The sequence below is a fragment of the Myotis lucifugus genome, unplaced genomic scaffold, assembly GCF_000147115.1.
Source record: "Myotis lucifugus unplaced genomic scaffold, Myoluc2.0 scaffold_29, whole genome shotgun sequence".
In the NCBI taxonomy this organism is placed as follows: domain Eukaryota; kingdom Metazoa; phylum Chordata; class Mammalia; order Chiroptera; family Vespertilionidae; genus Myotis; species Myotis lucifugus.
In genome coordinates, this window is record NW_005871077.1 from 5,648,094 (window position 1) to 5,666,757 (window position 18,664).

At 39.7% G+C, this 18,664-nt stretch overlaps 1 protein-coding gene across 1 annotated transcript in view; it reads right to left on the reverse strand.

Moving 5' to 3' along the window:
- NRP1 (neuropilin 1) overlaps positions 1-18,664 on the reverse strand; it is a 179,006-nt gene that overhangs the window by 26,953 nt on the left and 133,389 nt on the right. The window contains exon 9 of the mRNA XM_023752176.1: positions 14,085-14,229. Within this exon, the coding sequence (XP_023607944.1) occupies positions 14,085-14,229 (145 nt within the window). The remainder of the gene's footprint in view (positions 1-14,084; positions 14,230-18,664) is intronic.

An 18,664-nucleotide genomic window follows, 5' to 3' on the forward strand; every position in this document is an offset into this window, starting at 1 on the left:
TTGTGTCGACATGGGGGTGGCCATCTTGTGTGTTGGAGTGATGGTCAATTTACATACTACCTCTTTATTATATAGGATTCCCTATGCTGTATTTTACATCCCTCTGACTATTTTGTAACAGCCAATTTGTAAGTTTTAATCTCTTCACCTTTTTCATCCAGCCCTTAATGCCCATTTCCACCTGATAACCATCAGTTTGTTCTCTGTATCTCTTTCAGTTTTGTTTGTTCATTTATTTTGTTTTTTAGACTCCACATATAAGTGAACTCAAATGGTATTTGTCTTTCTCTGCCTAACTTACTTAGCACAATACACTCTAGGTATATCCTTGTGGTTGCAAATATTAATATTTCATTCCTTTTTATGACTGAGTGATATTCCATTGTATATATGTAGCACATTTTCTTTATCCATTCATCTGATGGACATTTAGGTTGCTTTTATATCTTAGTTATTGTACATAACACGGCAGTGAACAAAGAAATGCATATATATTTTTGAAATACTGTTACAATTTCTTCGAATAAATACCCAGAAGTGGAATTGTTGGGTTATAAGGTAGTTTCACTTTTGATTTTTTAAGGAATATACATACTATTTTAAACAGTGGCTGTACCAATTTGCAATTCTGCTGATAGTGCATGGGGGTTCTGTTTTCTACACATTGTTGCCAGCATTTGTTGTTTGTTGATTTATTGATAACCATTCAGATAGGCATGAGGTAATATCTTATTGCGATTTTGATTTACATTTCTCTGACAATTAAATTGTGCTGCTATGAACATAGAGGTGCATATATCCTTTCTGACTGGTGTATCTGATTTCTTGGGATATATGCCTAGAGTGGGATTACTGGGTCAAATGAGAGTTCCATTTTTAATTTTTTTAGGAAACTCCATACTCTTTTCCACAGTGGCTGCACCAGTCTGCATTCCCACCAGCAGTGCATAAGGGTTCCCTTTTCTCCACATCCTCACCAGCACTTTTCATTTTTTGATTTGTTGATGATAGCCATTCTGACAGGTATGAGATGGTATCTCATATCATTTTGATTTGCATCTCTCAGATGATTAGTGACTTTGAGCATGTTTTCATATGTCTCCTGGCCTTCTGTATGTCCACTTTCTAAAAGTATCTATTTAGGTCCTTTGCTCATTTTTTGATTGGACTGTTTATCTTCCTCTTGTTAATATGTATGAGTTCCCTATAAATTTTGGAAATTAGGTCCTTATCTGATATAACATTGGCAAATATGTTCTCCCATGCAGTGGGCTTTCTTATTATTTTTCTGATAGTTTCTTTTGCTGTGCAGAAGCTTTTTATTTTGATGTAGTCCCATTTGTTTATTTTCTCCTTAGTTTCCACTGCCATAGGAGCTATATCAGTAAAGATATTGCTTCAGTATCATATGTCTGATATTTTGCTGCCTCTGGATTCTTCTAGGATTTTGATGGTTTCCCATGTTATGTTTATGTTCTTTATCCATTTTGAGTTTATTTTTGTGTATGCTGTAAGTTTGTGGTCTAGTTTCATTTTTTTGCATGTAACTATCCAATTTTCCCCACATCATTTATTGAAGAGACTATCTTGATTCCCCTGGTATGGTCTTGCCTCCTTTGTCAAATATTAATTCAGCAAAGTAGCTTGGGTCGATTGCTGGGTTCTCTGTTCTGTTCCATTGGTCTATATGTCTGTTTTTGTGCCAGTACCAGGCAGTTTTCAGAACAGTAGCTTTGTAATATAGCTTGATATCTGGTATTGTGATCCCTCCAACTTTTTTCTTCTTTCTCAAGGTTGTTGTGGCTATTCGTGGTCATTTTTTATTCCATATGAATTTTTAGAAAGTTTACTATAAGTCTGTGAAATATATCATTGTTATTTTAATGGGGATTGCATTAAATCTATAGATTGCTTTGGGTAGTATGGACATTTTAATGATGTTGATTCTACCAATCCATGAACACAAGATGTTTTTCCATTTGTTATGTCTTCCTCTATCTCTTCTTTCAATGTTCTATAGTTTTCTGAGTACAGGTCTTTTACTTCCTTAGTTAAGTTTATTCCTAAGTATCTTAATTTTTTTTGGTGCAATGGTAAATGGTATTGTTTTTGTTGTTTCTCTTTCTGTGAGTTCATTATTGGTGCATAAAAAAAAGCCATAGATTTCTGGGTGTTAATTTTGTATCCTGCTACATTGCCAAATTCATTTATTAAATCTAGTAGTTTTATGATGGAGTCATTAGAGTTTTCTATGTACAATATCATGTCATCTGTGAATAATGACAGTTTTACTTCTTCTTTTCCAATTTGGATGCCTTTTATTTCTTCTTCTTGTCTAATTGCTATGGCTAGCACTTCCAGTAATATGTCAAACAAGATTGTTGTGGCTATTTGAGATCTTCTGTAGTTCCATATAAATTTTAGAATTATTTCTTCTAATTCTGCAAAAAATTCCATTGGTATTTTGAAAGAGATTGCACTGAATCTATAGATTGCTTCTTATCCATGACATGGTATATGCAGCTATTTATTTTTATCTCTTTCAATTTCTTTACAGTCTTATTATATTTTCCAAGAACAGATCTTTTATCTCCTTGGTTAAATTTATTCCAAGGTATTTTTTTGGATGAAATTTTACATGGAATTGTTTTCTTACTTTTTCTTTCTGATAGTTTGTTATTGGTGTGTAAAAAATACAACCAAGCCCACCTGGTGTGTCTCAGTGGTTGAGCATCGACCCATGAACCTGGAGGTCATGGTTTGATTCCTGGTCCGGGGACATACCTAGGTTGTGGGATCAGTTCCAAGTGGGGGGGCATACAGAAGGCAGCCAATTGGTGTTTCTCTCATATCACTGATGTTTCTCTCTCTCTCCCCCTTTCCTTTCTCTGCAATCAATAAGAGCATAGTAAAAATAAAATAAAAATGCAACCAATTTCTGAATATTAATTTTGTATCTCACTACATTACTGAATTCATTTATCAGTTCTAATAGTGTGTTTTTTTTGCAGAATCTTTGGGGTTCTTTATATATGGTATCATGTCATCTGAAAATAATGATAGTTTTACTTCTTTCCTTCCAATTTGGATTCATTTTATTTATTTTTCTTGTCTGATTACTGTGGTTAGGACTTTCAATACCATGTTGAATAAAAGTGGCATTTTATACAACATAGTGTCTTGTTCCTGATCTTAATGAAAACACTTTTAGCTTTTTCTCATGGAGAATAAAGGTAGCTGGGGGTTTGTCATATATAGCTTTTATTAGTTGAGCTATGTTTGCTCTATTCCCACTTTTCTGAGGGTTGTTCTCTTTCTCCATAAATGGATGCTAGATTTTGTCAAATGCTTTTTCTGCAATTATTGATATGATCATATGTTTCTTACCCATTATTTTTAAGTGGTGTATCATATTAAATGACTTATGGATAATAAACCAAACTTGCATCCCTGGAATAAATTCCACTTGATCCATCTTTTTAATGTATTGATGAATTAAGTTTGCTAATATTTTGTTGAGCATTTTTCCATCTATATTTATCAGGGATATTGGCCTAAATATTTTCTTTTCTTGTAATGTGTTTGTTGGGTTTTGGAACCAGAGTAATATTGGTCCCATAAAATAGACTAAGAGCTTTCACTTTTCTTAAAATTTTTTGAAATAGTTTGAGAAGAATAAGCGTTAATTAGTCTTTGAATGTTTGTTAAAATTCACCTGTGAAGCCATCAGTCCTGGACTGTAGTTTCTTTGGGAATTTTTAAATTACTGATTCAATGCTGTTTATAGTAACAGGTCTGTTCAAATTTTCTATTTCTTCTTGATTTTAGTCTTGGAAGAGTGTTTGTTTTTAGGAATTTATCCATTTCTTCCAGATTGTCCAATATGTTGGCATATAATTGTTTATAGTATTTTCTTATAAGCCTTTGTATTTTTTTTCTATCAGTTGTCACTTCTCTTTCATTTCTGATTTTATTTATTTGTGTTCTCTCTTTTTTTTTTCTTGATGAGTCTGGTTAAAGGTTTATTAATTTTCTTTATCTTTTAAAAGAATCAGCTCTGGGTTTCATTGATCTTTTGAATTGCTTTTTAGACTCCTTGCTATTTATCTCTGCTCTGATCTTTATTGTTTCCTTCTTTTTATTAACTTTGGGCTTTGTTTGTTATTCTTTTTCTAGTTCCTTTGGATGTAAGGCTAGATAATTTACTTGAAATGTTCCTTGCTTCTTGCGGTAGGCTGTAATGTTATGAATTTTCCTCTTTGGCCTGCTTTCACTATCCCATACATTTTGGGTCATAGTGTTTTTATTTTCAATTGTCTCAAGGTATCTTTTTATTTCTTCCCTGACCTCAATGTTAATCCATTCAATATTTATTGTAAAAGTATATTTAGCTTCCATGTGATTGCATGTTTTCCAATTTTTTTCTTGTGACTGATTTCTAGTTTCATACCATTATGGTCAGAGAAGATGATTAATATAAATTCAGTGTTCATAAATTTATTGAGACTTGTTTTGTGTTCTAACATGTGGTCTATCCTAGAATAAGTTCCATTTGCACTTCAGAAGAATGTATAGTCTACTGCTTTGGGCTGCAATGCTCTGAAGAAATTAAATTTTTATGACCTAGTATGTCATTTAAGGCTGCTGTTTCCTGGTTGATTTTCTGTCTGGAAGATTTATCCATTGATGTCAACAGGATGTTAAAATCCCCTACTATGACTGTATTACTGTCAATCTTTCCCTTTATGTCCATCAAGATTGCTTTATATATTTAGGTGGTTTTATGTTGGGTGCATAAATGTTCACAAGAGTTATATCCCCTTGTTAGCATGATCCATTTATTATTATGCAGTGTTCTTCTTTGTCTCTTATTATAGCATTTCTTTGACAGTTTATTTTGTCAGATATAATTATTGGTACCCCCGTTTTTTCAAAATTTCAGCTTGCATTCTTCTACTTTTAGTCTGTGTGTAGCTTTCATTCTGAGGTCTCTTGTAGACTGTAAATATATTAGTTTCATTTTCTTATTCATTCAGCTACCTAATGTCTTTTGATTGGAGCACTGAAGTTATTTACATTTGAAGTGATTATTGATAGGTACATATTTATTGCCATTTTATTCTTTACTAGAGGCCTGGTGCATGCAATTCATGCAGGTGTGGGGGGGTGCACCCTCTCCAATCTGAGACCCTTCAGGGGATGTACGATGGACAGTTTAGGCCCGATCCTGGGTATTGGGCCTAAACCAGCAGTCGGAAATCCCTCTCACAATCCTGGACCGCTGGCTCCTAATTGCTCACCTGCCTGCATGCCTGGTCGCCCCTAACTGCCCCCCCCCCCGCCAGCCTGGTCACCCCTCATGGTGCCCCCGCTGTCCTGGTCATCCCACACAGCCTGCTGTTCAGTTGTTTGGTCATCCCTCACTAACCTCTCTGCCGGCGTGGTCACCTCACGCAGCCTGCTTGTTCAGTGGTTTGGTCGTCCCTCACTAATCCCCCTGCTGGCCTGGTAGTAGGCAGCCATCTTGTGAGTGTGTAAGGGTTAATTTGCATATTACCTCTTTATTATATAGGATAACTATGTTTCTCTATTTTTTCCCCTCCTCCTTCTTTTTTAAAGACTACCCTTTAACATTTGTTGTAATACTGGTTTGGTGGCAATGAACTCCTTTAGCTTTTTCTCAGCTGGAAGCACTTTATTTCTTCTTCAGTTTTAAATTATAGCCTTACTGGGTAGCGTAGTCTTGGTTATAGGTCTTTGCTTTTCATCACTTTGAATATTTCATGCCAATCTTTTCTGCACTGAAATGCTTCTGTTGAGAAATCAGCTGATATTCATGTTGAAATTCCCTTGTAGGTAACTGACTATCTTTCTCTTGCTGTTTTTAAGATTCTCTCTTTGTCCTTAACCTTTGCCATTTTAATTATGATGTGTCTTGGTGTGGGCCTCTTTGGGTTCATCTTGTTCAGGACTCTCTGCACTTCCTGGACTTTCGTGTCTTTTTCCTTCACCAGGTTAGCAAAGTTATTATCCATTATTTCTTCAAATAAGTTCTCGATCCCTTAATCTTTGTTCTCCTTCTGGTAGCCCTATTAAAGTGGTGTTGTTACATTTCATGTTGTCTCAAAGGTCCTTTAAACTATCATCATTTTTTAAAAATTCTTTTTTCTCTTTGCTGCTCTGATTGGATGTTTTCTGCTACCTTGTCTTCCAAATCACTGATTTGATCCTCTGCTTCTGTTTATTCCTTTGTATTGCATTCTTCATTTGAGATATTGTGTTCTTCATTTGTTAGTTGTCCTTTTTCATGCTGTTGAAGTTCTCAATAAATTCCTTGAAGTTATTATTAAGTTCCTTGAACATTGTTTAAACCATTATTATTTGTGTGTGTTTTTTTCCTTTTTAAAAATTGTTCAAAGTATTGCATATGTCTCCTTTTTCCCCGATTAACTCCTCTCCGGCCACTCCCACCCACCAGGATAAGCCCCCACTGCCCCAGTGTCCATGTCCATTGGTTATGCTAATATGCATGCATACAAGTCCTTTGGTTTATCTCTTACCCCTCCTACCTCTCCCTGCCTTCCCTCTGAAGTTGGACAGTCTATTCAGTTTTTCTTTGTCTATGGATATATTTTTGTTTATCAGTTTATGTTGTTTATTATATCCCACATATGAGTGAGATCATGTGATATTTTTCTTCCTCCGACTGGCTTATTTCACTTAGCATAATGTTCTCTATGTCATCCATGCTGTTGCCAATGGTGAAAGTTACTTTTTTTAAATAGCAGCGTAGTATTCCATTTTGTAAATGCACCACAGTTTTTTTAATCCACTCATCTGCTGATGGGCACTTAGGCTGTTTCCAAATCTTAGCTATTGTAAATTGTGCTGCTATGAACATAGGGGAAAAATATTATTCTTGAACTCTATATCTGGTAAATTACTTTCCTCCATTTCATTTACCTCTTTTTTTCTGGAGATTTCTCCTGTTCTTTCATTTGGGGTACGTTTCTTTTTCTCCCCATTTTGAGTGCTTCTCTGTGTTTGTTTCTATGGATTTGCTATGATTTCCAGTCTTGATAGTGTGGACTTATGTAGTAGGTGTCCTCTGGGACCCAGTGTCACAGTCTCCTTGGTCATTTGAGCTGGGTGCTCCAAAAATTTCCCTTGTGTGTGTTATGTGGGCTCTCCTGTTATATTGGAGTTTTGATTCCTACTGGTCCATTTGTGCATGGGGTCAACCTTAGATCGGCTAACTCTGAGGACAGACCCTGACCATAGTGCATGAGGTGCTGTGCAGGTATTGACCACATGAAGCAGAATTTTCCTCAGCAGGGTCTGGTGCCTGCCAAGATCTCCCTTTGGATATTCTATTTGTGAAGCTTATCAGATCCTGCTCTGATGTCTGAAGCAGGCCACCAGGTGTGTTGGTTTTAGGGCCTCTTGGGAGAGACTTTGGTGCAGGTCAATGTCAGATGCTGCTAGTGACTTGCCCTGTGAAACCTGTTTGAAGCTACAAAGCATTCCAGTTTGTGACCACCTCTGCTGGCTTGGTATACATTGTAAGGACCAAACTGTGCACCAAGGATGGCTTCCAACAAAACTGATCCCAGGGGCAGGTCAACAGAAGACCCAAGGCATTCCAAGATCTGCCTCTGCCTGCTTCTGCCTATTGGCTGCCTCTTAGGCTCAGTCACTGAAATAGCCTCTGGTGGTATTCAAGTTGCATGAAGTAGGTTCTCAGTGAGTCACCAGGTAAGTGGAGTTCACTAGATTGATTCAGGTTCAAACTAGGTGCCAGTGCTGGGTCTGAGGCCACTCAGCAAAAGCCCCAGGGTATACCAAGTCTAGCTATTCCCCACTGAGTGCCCACAATTCTCTGTGGTGGGGTAGGGATCTCAGGAACTCATCAGGGCAAAGCCAAGCAGAGTTTATCAGGTCCAAACAGACCAAGATTTTGACATGTGAAGGAAAGGCTCTGTATTGGTCTGGTATGTGAGAGCAAAAATGGACTCTTTCCTAGAGCCACATAGCTCAGTCTGTCTCAGATTCTGCCTAGAGCCCAAGCTCAGCAGGGTAGAGCCTCCAGAAGTCAAGAGGGTGAGCTAGTGGATCTCCCATGAGAGGGAGCTGCCAGTCAGGCTTGGGGGAAGGTAAGGGGAGTAACCCCAGCAAAACTCAGTCTGTCTTGGATTCATATCTAGATTACCTGGCATGTCTGTGTTTGGCAGGGTGGGGCTACCAGGAGTCAGGAGGCTGGGCCTGCTGTCTGCTGGAAGCTCAGAGGGTGAGGCTAGCAGATATTCTATGAGGCAGAGCCACCAGTCAAGCTTTCAGGAAAAAAAAATAGGGGGAATGGCTCCCATCGCAAAGCAACACAACTGAGTCTGCCCAGACCTCTACACTCCAGCGTAGGAAGCTGACTCCTCAGCAAGGCATGAGCTCTGCAGTGTGGGGCAACAAAGAGTTCAGAAGGTGGGGCTATTGCATTCCTCAGGCTGATGCTGTAAAGGGGAGAGTGCTCCACCCAAGAAAAATGATGTATGCAACATGGGAGAGGGACTCAGCAACAGTTATTTTGGCAGCTGTCCCTTTGGCTCTCTTTCCAGAGCCCAAAGCCCCAGTCTCTCTTTACAGGCTCTATTTCACTCCACTCTTCCTCTGCAGGAGCCCAGGGTGAGTTGGCTGTGAATGAGATTTTGTGCATTGGCCCTTTAAGACCTGTGTCTCTAAAAGACTCCTGTCTCTCCCTGGAGGACAGAATCCCCACTGATTTTTACAGCCAGATGCTATGTGGGTGCCTTTTCTCAACTATGGTGCTCAGGGCTGAGGAGCCTGGTATGGGTTGAAACCCCATGTTCTTCAGGGGACCTTTGCAGCTGTGGTGGGGTAGGGCATGTGGGAGCTGGGGCATGTGGGAGCATCTCTGAACTTTCTACCAGTCTGGATATGCTTCTTCTGTAAATCCTTGTTTATAAGACTTTCGTTCAGATGGTCTCAGTTGGTTATTCAGGTTGATTATTCTGTATTTTAGTTGTAATTCCAATTTGATCTTGGGAGGAGGTTAGTATACCTTTCACCTACTCTACTTTCCTCTCTCCTTTAACTTTAAATGATAGTCTTGGTTGTAGGTCCTTGTTTTTCATTATTTTGAATATTTTGTGTCAATATCTGTAGCCTGCAAAGTTTCTGTTGAAAAATCAGTCTTATGGAAGTTCCCTTGTAGGTAACTGTCTTTCTCTTGCTGCTTTTAGGATTCTGTCTGTCTTTAAATTTTGCCATTTTAAGTATGATGTGTCTTGGTTTGGGCTCTTTGGGTTCATCTTGTTTGAGATTTTCTGCACTTTTTTGACTTGTATGTTCATTTTCTGTGCCAGGTTAGGGAAGTTTTCAGTCATTCTTTCTTCAAATAGGTTTTTAATCTTTTGCTCTCTCTCTCTTCTCCTTCTGGTAGCCCATGATGTATTGTTATGGTAAGTGTGGTTTAAGAGTCCCTTAAAATATCCTCTTTTTAACCAATTCTTTTTTTTTTGCTTATTTAAATTGTATGTTTTCTGCTACTTATCTTCCAAATTACTGATTTAATCTTCTGCTTCATCTAATCTGCTGTTGATTCCTTGCAGTGTAGTCTTCATTTCAGCATTGTTTTTTTTGTGTGTGTGCTTTTTTTTATTTCTTACTGGTTTTTATGTTTTCTATATCCTTTTATATGCTTACTCTTTCTTTGTGTGACATTCTCACTATGTTCCTCTATTCTTCCCTTGAGTTCCTGAGCATCCTTGTAAACATTGTTTTAAACTCTGTACCTAGTAGATTGCTTGCCTCAGTTTAGTTTCATTCTTTTTCTAGGGTTTCTCCTAATTTTTTTGAGACATGTTTCATAGTCTCCTCTCTGTGTTTGCTTTTATTTGTCAGGTAGATCTTCTATGACTCCCAGTGTTAGCTGGGGGGCTTTATGTTGTAGGTGTCTTCTGGGACCAGTAGCACAGTCTTCCTGATCCCCTGAGCTGGGTGTTCCAGGAATGTACCTTGTATCAATTGTGTGTGCTGTTCTGTTGTAGTTGAACCTTGATTGCTGTTGACATGTAGTGAGTTGGATTAACCCTCAGGCTGACTGGTTGTAAGGATTGGCCTTGACCACAAAGTACAAGCTGCTGTGTTAGGGTCATTCCATGGAGCAGGATTTGCCACAGTGAGGCTCTGTTACCCACTGAGACCACCTATTTGGTTTGCCATTTATAGAGCTAATTGGGTGGTGCTCTGTTATGATCTGATGCCAGACACTAGGGTGTTGGTTCTGGGACTCCTTAGGAGAAACTAGTTCAGGCCAATGTCAGACTCTGCTTATGACTGACCTGGGGGGACCTGGAATAAACTACAAAGCTACCTTTGATTGTTAGATACCTGTACTATATTGGAGGTGTGTAGAAGAGGCCATGCTGCAAACCAAACTGATGCTGGCTGCCCCCAGTAAATTACCTGGGGCCACTCAGCAAAGTTTATCCCAAGAACATCTGCAGCCTCCCAGATGCCTGTAGTGCACAGCTGCTGAAAGAACCTCATGCAGTCAGTGAGATAGATGGGGTAAATGGTATTCACCAGGTTAATGCAGATTCATATTGGTGCCAGTGTAGAGTCTGGGGCCACTCACCAAGACAGGGCACTAGAGCCCAGCTGCCACCTGCTTTAGGCCTCACATTTGAGAATTTTTAAGAAATACTAAAGTACAAACCAGCTGCCTGCCACTGAAAGAGCGCCTGGCTGTGTAGGGAATTGGGTGGGGTCTGAGGAAATCATCAGAGTGGAGTAAGGGGTGTTCACCAGTTAATGCAGATTCAGATTTTGTGCCAGTATCAAGCTTGGGTCCACTCATCAAAAGGCACAGTGCACATGGAGGCTAGGGGCCTCCTTCCTGTGGCCTGCATACCTTTGAGGGTTTTTAAGAATGACTGGAGTATAGGCCCAGGCTGGCTGCCTGTGGCTGAAAGAGCTCCTGCTAATGCTCTGGCTGAGTCCAGCTGCCAGCTCCTGAAGTCACTGTGGCAGCGGGAGAGTTGTGTGGGACAGGGTCTCAGGGAATCACCATGGTGGGGTGAGTGGTGTTCACCAGGTTAATTTGGATTCAGATTTAGTGCCCACCTATGCCCACAGGCCCTGTGGGGGGAGGGCTCAACACAGGATAGATAGTGCTGGCCTGTTTGCCGTGTGTGTGTTGGTGGGGGGGGAGGGCGGGGGGGAGTGGGTTGGGCAATTGCGCTGTCTCTTCATCTCTCTCTCCAAAGCCACAAAATTCAGCCTCTACCCGTAAATCTCTTTTGCCCCTCCCACCACTCTCCCTTTGCTGGACCTCAGGGTGAGTGCCTATGAGTGAGAGAGTCTGTACATAACCCCTTTAAGAGGACAACTGTGTTTCCAGAAGCCTTCTGTCTCACCCACATAGATGAAATTACCCCTGATTTTCACAGCCGAATGTTATGAGGGCTCTTCCTCCTGGCACTCCTGGGCTCAGGAGTCCAATGTGGGGCTGAGACTCCTTACTCCTCAGAGGGAATCTCTGCAGCCAAAAATCCCTCTCGATTCTTAATTGCCACACATGGGTGTGGAACCAGCGTATTTTGTGTCTCAACCTCTCCTACTGGTCTCAATGTGACTTCTTCTTTATATCCTTAGTTATAGTACTTCTGTTCAGTTAGTCTGCAGGTGGTTCTCCAGGTTGATTGTTCTATAATTTAGTTGTAATTTTGATGTGGTTATGGGAGGAGGTAAGCACAGCACCTCCCTATGCCACCATCTGGACCTGAGGCCCCCAGGGTCTACTTATTATTCTCACTGAATTAATAGCATCCTTTCTGGCAATCCAGATGCTTATCTTTGCTAAGATCTCCTTGCTCTTGATTATGTGCCACTTTTAAGTATTTAAAACTGTTTTTTTTTCAGTTTGCTGGTTTTTTTTGTTTTGTTTTGTTTTGTTTTGTTGCATTCCTTACAGTTTTTACAAAGGAGGTGTTCTACATTGGCAGTGGCCCAGAATAGTACCAAGATTAAATTGAAAAAAAAAGCGCAGAAAGCAAATGATTTCCATGCCCTAATTTTAATACTTTAAAATAATTTATCTTCTGTGGTTCTCTAATTTTTCTGAAATATAAGTGCTAGTCCAAATAGGATGGATATTCAGGGAACGCTGGGATGGACCATATCCTCTTTCTGTATATCTCTAAATATCTCCAGTAGAACAAGGCACAAAGTAGATATTTAATAAAATATCTGTTAATCAATTTAAAGAAGAAAAAAGGCACTCCCTTTCACAAATCGTGTTTAAAGCTTTGACATTACTTTCCCTAATATTGGTTTCTCACATGGCTCAGGGCAACTTGCTCACTTTTGTGAGAGCTTGGAAATATCTGCAGCAAATCCTTTCAACAACTTCTACCTCACTACAGAGTTGACACTGGCAAAATGCCACTAGGTTCAGTCTTTTTAACCATCCACTCATTCTACCTCCTAAATCAGTGTGATTCCTTGGATCAGAATCCAAGCTAAAGACCTGCCTCAAAGCAGCAGACTCCCTTTTTCAGATGACCACATTTTCTCAGTAAATTGAATGAATGAGTCTGCAGTTCACTCAATGTGCCCATCCTTCTTTTTCTTGGCATCTTTGCCAGAGACCTGGCACATGGTCTTTTTTGGGCTGTGTTGATGGTGACTAGATAATTCAGAGGTCTGGGACTTGATTACAGATGTGAAAACATCTACACAATAAAAAATGAGAGATGATAGCTTGTTTTAAAATAAACACATAGAAAAGTAGCTATGAATTATTCACTAGTATGGTGATTCATAGCTTAAGATTTATAGTGCATATTTAATGTGCTCAGAAATGTAATTACATTTGGGTAGCTAAAAACACACATAATTTTGAAACTACAGAAGGTGATAGTGAAAAAGAATTCTTCAAACAACTGTGAGCACATGCTGAATTGATTAAGATCTGGGTATTAGCAATAGCCATTCTTTGAGCTAACTTGGAGAAAGACCTCTACAGAGATGAAAAAGTTGGTATAAGATTACTCATTGATGCCTAAATGTAAGGCAGTGGACATTTTAATGTACAAAAAATCATTAAGTGGTATAATAAGCAACTATCATATCAAATTTTCAAACACTGATTTCATGTATTACCAGAGGCCCAGTGCACGAAATTCGTGCACAGGGGGGTCCCTCAGCCCGGCCTGCACCCTCTGCGTCCGACTGCCGGTTTAGGTCCCATCTAGGAGATTCTTCCTTTTAACAGCAGCATAGTATTCCATTGTGTAGATGTACCACCGTTTTTTAATCCACTTATCTGTTGATGGGCACTTAGGCTGTTTCCAAATCTTAGCTATGGTAAATTGTGCTGCTATGAACATAGGGGTGCATATATCATTTCTGATTGGTGTTTCTAGTTTTTTGGGATATATTCCTAGAAGTGGGATTACTGGGTCAAATGGGAGTTCCATTTTTAGTTTTTTGAGCAAACTCCATACTGTTTTCCACAGTGGCTGCACCAGTCTGCATTCCCACCAGCAGTGCAAGAGGGTTCTTTTTTCTCTGCATCCTCGCCAGCACTTGTTGTTTGTTGACAGGTGTGAGATGGTACCTCATTGTTGTTTTGATTTGCATCTCTTGAATGATTAGTGACTTTGAGCATGTTTTCATATGTCCTTGGAGCTGGAGAGCATTATGCTAAGCAAAATAAGTCAGTCAGAGAAAGATAACTATCACATGATCTGACTCATTTGTGGATTATAATGAACAACATAAACTGATGAACAAAAACAGATCCAGAGACTGAGAAGCATTGATCAGATGCTCAAACCTCAGAGGGAAGATAGGGGAGGGTGGGAGGAAGGGGGAGAGATCAACCAGAGGACTTGTATGCATGCATATAAGCATAACCAATGGACACAGACACCAGGGGGTGAGGGCATGAGCGGTGGAAGGGGGAGCAAGGGGAGGGTAAGTACACATATGTAATACCTTAATCAATAAAAAACAAAACAAATCAAAACTGGGAAAGTTAAAGGGACTTTGGAAATTGTAATTACCTTCCACTTCACAGCCCAGTAGCTCCATTCTTAGCCCTAGTCCACCATGAGTGGCTCTCTCAGGGTAGATCCTGATGAATCGTGTGGAAAGAGGTTGAAAAGTTCGTAGCTCAGGCGTATCATAATTGCTGTTGCCTTCAAATGACTGTGAAGTATGAAAATACCAGTTATTAATAAAACCACCTATTCAGCAGAAGAGTCTCTCCTTCGGTCTCTTAATAGAGCAGAGAAATAGGGATCATTCTACCACTTTGTAAATGCCTGACATTCATTTCATAAATGAGAAAAGAAAAAACAATTCGACTTCTTTAAGAAGTGATAGATATCATTTCTCAGAAACTAGAGTATGCCCTGAGGCTATACCAGAAGCAGTCATGAGACATGGTTTTAAATGATATGTTGACGTGCCTCAGAGAAGCGACACTTTAACCACTTCCTTGAGGTTGGAGAACTATGATTCAGGAAGAGAACTTGCCACTTTTCAGAGCTTATAATAGACACCACATTTTCAATAACTACTCCTGTTACATTCTCTTCAATCAGTGGGTCCTCTAGAAGAGGGATGAATTAAATTGCTGAAGAAGGAAATAGTAAATTTAATGCAGTGCAAATGCTGTTTACTCAAGAACTTGTGTTATTCCAATGTCTTAAAATTCTATTTACATAAGGTGTTCCAGCACTTGGGAGTATCTGTAGATAAAAGACCTCCTTTCCTCAGAAAGAGAACAAGAGCCCTCTCTGTTAAGTGATGTTCTGATGAATGGGTTGAATTGCACTGCTTTGTCAAGCACATTTCTAACTTGAAGTCAGTGACATATTTTCAGGAGCTAGGCTATTCATTGCCAGTGCTGCTGCTAAATTATTTCATTTTCCTTTTTCACATTGACAGGAAGGTCAAAATCCTTGAGTGTATTTTGCAAATGGAGCAATGACTAGGCTTCTTTTCTTTTTTTAGAAATGGATAAGCCTCACTATATATCCTCTTCTCCCTACACCATTTTTAATCCAGTCCAGAATGGGAGAAGCGGGGAGAGGCAAGTTTAGAAAAATCAAATTGCTTTATCATTAGGAGTGGCCTTTTATATGTCAAATAACCTAAGATGTTTACTGGTGAAAGGTATTGTTTAAAGTGCTCAAAATATATTAATTCATTTAATCCTCTAGACAACTCCACAAGGTAGGTTCTATTATTACCCCTGTTTTACAGGTGAACCACAGAGAGGTCAAGCAACTTTCTCATGGCCATATGGTAAGTGATAGAGCTAAGATTCAAACATGGACAGTCTGAACTGGTGCCCTTCACTCTTACACTGCCGTGATGCCTCAGCCCTTAGAAATAATCGAGTCAAATGTCATCATTTCAATAAATGAAAACATTGAGGATCAGGGAATTGAGTTCTTTGCCCAAGTCCACACATTTAGTTTCATTGTTTTCTTTAAATTATCTCATTCTAGGCTACTAAACTTGGTAGATCAGACCTAGTGGATGGCCAGCCCCAGGCCTGTCAGCAGGAGTGGGAACCATACCTAACAGTTGTCATAAAGCAGCCAAAGAAGCTATCTTTCAGTGGTGGAAACATCATGGCAAAACAGGAGACACATATAAGAGGAGATAGACAGATTGAGTAGGTTGTGACATAACCAGGGCTTTTCTGAGTTCTAGAATTAATTGATCCTTTCTGACTCAGAAAAGCCTCCAGGAATTTCAAAGTACATGACTAACATAGACCCACTTCTCTCAATTAAGGTTTCCTTCTATTATTTTCAAGAGTAAATTCCCCATTGGCTGGGGTTCTACATTCTTGATAGAATTACAGTTGTTGCCAGTAATTGAGAATCTGACATATATTATTGTTAGGCTCTATTAAGTGTCATCAATTAAGAGTAATCTATAATAATAAAGCATAATATACTAATTAGACCAGATGTCCTTCCGTCCTTCTGGACATAGCCGGGGCTGCAAGGGAAGCCCGGGTCCTGGGTGTCTGCCAGGGTGCCTGCCAGCAGCTGGAGGGAAGGAAACCTGGGTCCCAGGTGCCAGAGGGAAGCTGTTGCCGGCAGCTGGCAGAAGGAAGGCCTACTCTTGCATGAATTTTGTCTATCGGGCCTCTAATATACTAATAACATAGCTTCAACAATCATAGGAGAAAAGCACTCTTTTAACTTGTGGTTTCTAAAATATTTTCAGAGTTTTTATCATATGTGTGTAGATATTTTCTTTCTTGTGTCCCAGACTCTTCTCCTAATTTTAACTTGAGCAAAGAATTGGCACAATCTAAATACATTATAAAAGCTGTCAGTGATGAACTGGGAAGAATATTAGCAATGAAGAGCCATATACAACAGTGCTAATTGTTTTTAAAAATATGTTTTATTGATTTTAGAGAGATAGAAAGGGAAAGAGAGATAGACACATCAACTACCTTCTGCATGGCTCCCACTGGGGATTGAGCCTGCAACCTGGGCATGTGCCCTGACTAGAAATGGAACCAGTGACCTCTTGGTGCATGGGTCGACGCTCAACCACTGAGCACACTGGCTGGGAAGAACTGGGTTAATTTTACTAGCATGAGATCATTTATAAAAAATCTGTGTCCTTTTACTAATCATGTTTTAGAAAAGGGCTTTGTGTATTTAAATATTCTATGTGCTCCTGAAAAGTCTAGTTAATACAAAGACTGATATATCTTGTCCATCATTTGAGTAGGAAGCAAGGAGAGGGCATAGAAGATTTTAAATCCATTAAAGTGCTATTTCATTTCACAAAATAGTACTCATTTTACTGTTACATATAAGAGACATGGCATCCTAGGGAGGTAACCTTCATTTATAAGTTTAAATATAGTATGTTTTAAATATCTTTATACAATTTATAAATATGTACTGCTTCTAAGTTGAAGGTTTTACCAGTATCTTTTCTCATATAAATATTTTATTTCTGGGAAAGGGCATTTAGGGGTAACTTATTAAGCTCTATCTAAACAACTTAGAAGCTTTCATGGTTTTAAATACCATAGAATGATGGTAAAAAAATAATAATATTTTAGGAATAAAATTAAACACATTCAACCAATCTTGAATGGACTTTTTTTATTAAAATTGAAAACTGTGTGTTGCCTTCTTGTGGAATTCTATATGCAATGTAGTACAAGAGAGTGATAGCTTTAGACTTGATAGCAGACATGTGCATTGGACAACACAGGGAAGCATATGGTGCATCCTTTCAGAGGTTAAAGTACTTTGTTATCTTTCTGTCTGAGAACCCTAGTATTGAAAAACATGTCACTACAGCACACACTGCCATATGACAGCAGCTCCAGGAAGTTGTTGATTTCCAGCACACTTTCTGATAAAGTCACAAGGCTCATGACTCCTTCAGAGATTGACTCTTAGGGAGAATTGCAGTTTTCTGTTTATTTTACTTTTTCTCTCACCAAAACAAGAGGGGCAGACATAAAATGGAAAATGAAATGGACACAAGAAAGAAAATATCTACACACAGATGACAATAACTCTGACAATGTTTTAGAAATCACAAGTTAATGAGAGGTGAGATGGAAGTGAAATTCTTTCACCTCTGACAGCATCATCCCTGTCAGTGGCTGACCTGCAGCCAGTGGGGGAAAGGGAAGTCTCTGCAGAGCTCCATGTCTGACAGAGTGGAGCTGACTGCACTGCCCAACTTTTGATTTCCTGCCTGCAATACCTTTGCTTGAGTCATATATTAAGCCACATTCCCACACTTGCCTAGAATGGGACCAAAGACAATATTCCATCCAATTAGCTAGAATCTTCTTTTCACAAAAGGGGTAGGTCCTGGGCAAAGTGGAGTTGGGAAGGATATAACCAAAAAGCCAATTGTTTGGGGTGTGAGAAGTTTCATTAGTTGAATACAAATCCTTCACCGCATACAGCATTGAATGTCTATGGTTTGTTACTTATTTTAGTCTCAAACCAGCTTCTGGGTCACCCAACATACTCCTTTCCTAGTTGGCATTGTGTACTCAGGAAATTCAAATAAATTTAATAATCACTCTAAGTAAAACCTAATCACTAAAGAACATCTGTTTGGTTAAAAAATATCATACCACATGTTCTATTGAACATTGGAATGTTCAATTCTATTGAGACTAGAGGCCCTCTGCATGAAATCTGTGCACAGTGAGGGTCCCCTCAGCCCAGCCTGCACCCTCTCCAATCCGGGACTTCTTGGGGGATGTCCGACTGCTGGTTTAGGCCCATTCATAATTAGGCCTAAACCGGCAGTCGGACATCCCTCTCACAATCCGGGACCACTGGCTCCTAACTGCTCACCTGCCTGACTGCCTGATGGCCCCTAACTGCCCCCCCTGCCAGCCTGATAACCCCTAACTGCCTCTGCCTGCCTGCCTGATTGCACCTAACTACCCTCCCTGCCAGCCTGGTCACCCCTTACTGCACCCCTGCCAGCCTGGTTGCCCCTTACTGCTCCCCTGCTGGCCTGGTTGCCCCCAACTGCCCCCCCTCTGTTGGCCTGGTCACCCCTCACTGTCCCCCTGCAGCCTGGTCGCCTCCAACTGCTCCCCCTACTGGCCTGGTCA